The following is a 3664-nucleotide window of genomic DNA, read 5'->3' on the forward strand; positions in this document are numbered from 1 at the left end:
TCATGTCTGATCTGTATTTAGCCAACTTGGTTCCTCAGAGAGATTTATGTGGCTTCTGTTTTGCTCACAGGGTTGGGTCTTACTCATCAGAAGTATAGTTTTCACCAGATTGTACTGTGTTTACATACGCCTAAATAGCAATTTGGGTCAGACACCATGTTCGAACCAACATTGGCTACCAAGTTATGTTTTGCTGAACGGCCTCCTGAGCTTGTCTCTCTGTTGAAGAGAATCCCGCTCTCTACAACAACGATAGTCAGAGAAGATTTGTCTGTGCTGAAATGCAACCAGAGACAGAAGATATGGACACCGCCTTAGTTAGGGTTTCCATTGCCATAAAGAGACACCATGACCAAGGCAACTCTTATAAGGACACCATTTAATTGAGGTTGGCTTACACTTCAGAGCTTCAGTCCATTACCATCATGGCAGGAAGCAAGGCAGTGTGCATGCAGACATGATGCTGGAGGACCTGAGAGTCCCTGTTGATCTGAAGGCATGCAGGAGAAGTAGGCAACCAATATGGGACTCTCTTCCACACCGGTTAGAGCTTGAGTACTAGGAGACCACAAAGCCTGCCCACACAGTAACACACTTCCTCCAACAAGGCCACACCTCTCAATAGTGCCACTTCCCATGGGCCAAGCATATGTAAATCACCACAGACACAAAAGCAATGTCATCTTGAGTCTAATGCTATGTTGTCAATGAATGCTCATTCCTGGACTCTGGCAGAAATGATGAGGTCAGGAAGGAGTTAACTCTTCACGATCCAGTGGAGGGAACGTCTTCCCTGTGAAGCTTTTTTCTAGACAGACTCTGCCTGAGCCAGGTTGGCTCTCCCAAGAGCCCTCCCCATGGCGCCCTTCATTTCCTTGTTGCGGAAGCTGTAGATGACTGGGTTGCACATGGGGGTGATGATGGTGTAGAGGAGGGAGAAAGGCTTGTCTTTGTCAGGTCCATGTGTACTGCGGGGATTCATGTAAGAGAACATGGCTGAGGTGTAGAAAAAGACAACCACGGTCAGGTGGGAGGCACAAGTGGAGAATGTCTTCCCCCTACCTGAGGAGGAGGAGGCCCTGCGGAGGATGGAGGCCAGGATTCGGGCATAGGAGGTGATGATGAGCACCATGGGACTGAGCAACACCACAATGGCATCAACAAAGATCAACTTCATGCTGAACTCGGGGTCCCCACAGGAGAGGGCGATCACTATGGGAGCCTCACAGAAGAAGTTTTCTATGTGGTTGTCTTTGCAGAAGGGATTCCTGAAAGACATGTACTCAAGAAAGATGCCATTGACCATCCCAAAGACCCAGGAAGTCACCACCAGCCTGGCACACACCTTGTGGCTCATGATCTGGGCATAGTTCAGGGGGTGGCAGATGGCAACATAACGGTCATAGGCCATGAAAGCCAAGAGGATGCACTCGGCCACACCCACTAGAAAGACCAAGTACATCTGGGTCATGCAAGAGACAAAGGAGACCGTGTGGTTCTTGGTCACCAGATGGACCAACATCTGTGGGATGGTGGTGGTGATGAAGCAGATGTCCAGGAAAGACAGGTGTCCGAGGAAGAAGTACATGGGGCTGTTGAGCCTGGGGTCAGTCCATGTGATGAAGATGATGAGGCCATTCATGGCCATGGCGAGGCTGTAGAGAGCCAGGAAGAGGGTGAAGAGCAGTGCCCGGGTGGAAGGGGAGCTGTGCTCAAAGCCCACGAGGATGAACTCAGTCACTGTGCTGCCATTCCTCAGGTCTGCTGTCTGGGTCCTGTGTGAGGATGGGGGCAGGGAAATCACAAAGGAGGCCGTTGTGTGGAAGTCAGATGGTCACCTGGACCACACCCAGCAAGAGGCTTGCCCTGGGTGATGGTAAAAGCTTTAGGACTTAGCAAGCTCTGGACAATCTGTGTAGTGAGGACATAGTAATGATAGATGCCAGGGTCATCACAGGCTCTATGCATAAATTCTAAATCTAGAGGTTGAGGAAGTGGTGGTTGCCCTGACTCTGGACTCATCGGATGCCCTGTGGACTGTGTGTGCTCCCTTTGTCCACTTCCTCTTATTTCTTGCCCCATGAAGTACTAGCTTCCCTGTACCCCGATGTCGGTGCCTGGCAGTCATTCCAGTCATTCATGCTTTCCCAGCCAGACTTCCCTAGAAGTGCTCAACAGCCATGCTGTACACAAGTTAAGGGGGCCTGGCTGGAGGAGACCCTTCAATACGTGGCACGTTTCCTTTCCAATCTGTCTTACATATATATATACCATCCAGCAGAAAGGATGTGGGGGAGAAGGGAGGTCAGCGGCAGCTGGGAGGAGTGGAAGGAGGAGAAACTCTTGGGGTGTGTTGTTTGTGAGAATAATCTATTTTCAATTAAAAATAAAATCCAACCACATCTTTGAGAACGGGGCATGGATGAGCAAGGCTCACAGATGCCAGCCTTTCTGGGTCTGGGCCTGCAGAGAGCATTGAGTGCGTGCGCACTTGAGTCCTGTGAGGACAGAGTGTTTATTTTTACATCTTTGGAGACTTTGCATGCTCTTTTCTCATTACGGTAACATTCAGGGAGTTCAGATTATGTTCAAATTAAATCCCTTGTACGTTCATCTCGTTTGGAGCTAAGATGTCCCCCTCCCCGCTGCAGGTGCTTTAGATGCCAGGCTGTGCCTGCTGAAGCCGGTTCTTCAGCGCCCTCTTCTGTTTTCTCATCTTCTCTTTTTGCTGTATACTCATTTACCTGTGACAGGACCCCCCAACTCCTGCTAATTCTCACCGTCTTCTTCCCCCGGCTTTCCCATCTTTCCTGGTTACCACACAGCTATCTAAGTTGAATTGAAGGCTCTAACCTTCCAAGGTCACATTCTCCCTTCTTGCCTCATGGAGGCTTCCTGCCCTGTCATGGCCACCCCTTACAGGACTAGATTCCCTCCGAGGGGGATTTTTTTGGTTGACCAAGGCATCAGCAGGGCCTGTTCCTGTCATCTCCCCAGGGGAGAGTTCTGTTAACTAGGGAGCTCTTGTGGTCTGGAAAAAGAAGGAAAGTTAAGGGGAGACAAAGGGAGGGGAGGGGAATGAAGGGAAGGGAGAGGACATAGTTTAATACGGGCCCACAATCCTTCACTTGGCAGACATGTTGAGACTAAGGTAATGATTGGGCAATGTATGCCATCAGTGAGCCACAACCCACAGAGCTCTTGGACTTGGCCAAGAAGACGCTGGAATTTAACTCAAGGACTCACTGAGCCCCACTAAAGGTCAATGCTTGCCCGGAGTTCACTGAGCAGAAATAATCTGTGCCTGCCAGCATCTTGTGCCTTGTTAGGTACCTTAGGGCTGGCCAGTCAGGCACCTGTGTCCACTCATGGGATTTTGTGACTCGAACCACACCTACCTCATCTCGTGGCTCTGCTGCTCTTGCTGTCACTGAATCGCTGTCCCCAGAAACAGAGGTGGCATGCTGTTTGAGGAAGAGCTGCTCCAGGGAGGGTGGTCTGAGCTGGTGGGCCAGTCTGGAAGACAGTGGTACCTGGTGAGCTGTCCAGTTCTTTGGCATCTGTGCTGCCACAGAGGGAAGCCATCTTAAGCATGTCACCACAGTGCGTGTGCAGGGCAGCTTCTAGTGTAGGCAAGAACTGTCTGCCTCCTGCTGCCATTTGC

At 50.5% G+C, this 3664-nt stretch overlaps 1 protein-coding gene across 1 annotated transcript; it reads right to left on the reverse strand.

Moving 5' to 3' along the window:
* Positions 1–808: 808 nt before the first annotated feature.
* Positions 809–3403, reverse strand: LOC116890479 (olfactory receptor 10AD1-like). Its single transcript, XM_032891009.1, has 2 exons — positions 3399–3403; positions 809–1775 (listed from the first exon to the last, which is right to left on the reverse strand). Exons 1-2 carry the CDS (start codon positions 3401–3403, stop codon positions 809–811), a joined length of 972 nt encoding a protein of 323 aa, XP_032746900.1.
* Between the last annotated feature and the right edge of the window lie 261 nt (positions 3404–3664).

The sequence above is a fragment of the Rattus rattus genome, chromosome 1 (genome assembly GCF_011064425.1).
Source record: "Rattus rattus isolate New Zealand chromosome 1, Rrattus_CSIRO_v1, whole genome shotgun sequence".
Classification (NCBI taxonomy): Eukaryota; Metazoa; Chordata; class Mammalia; order Rodentia; family Muridae; genus Rattus; species Rattus rattus.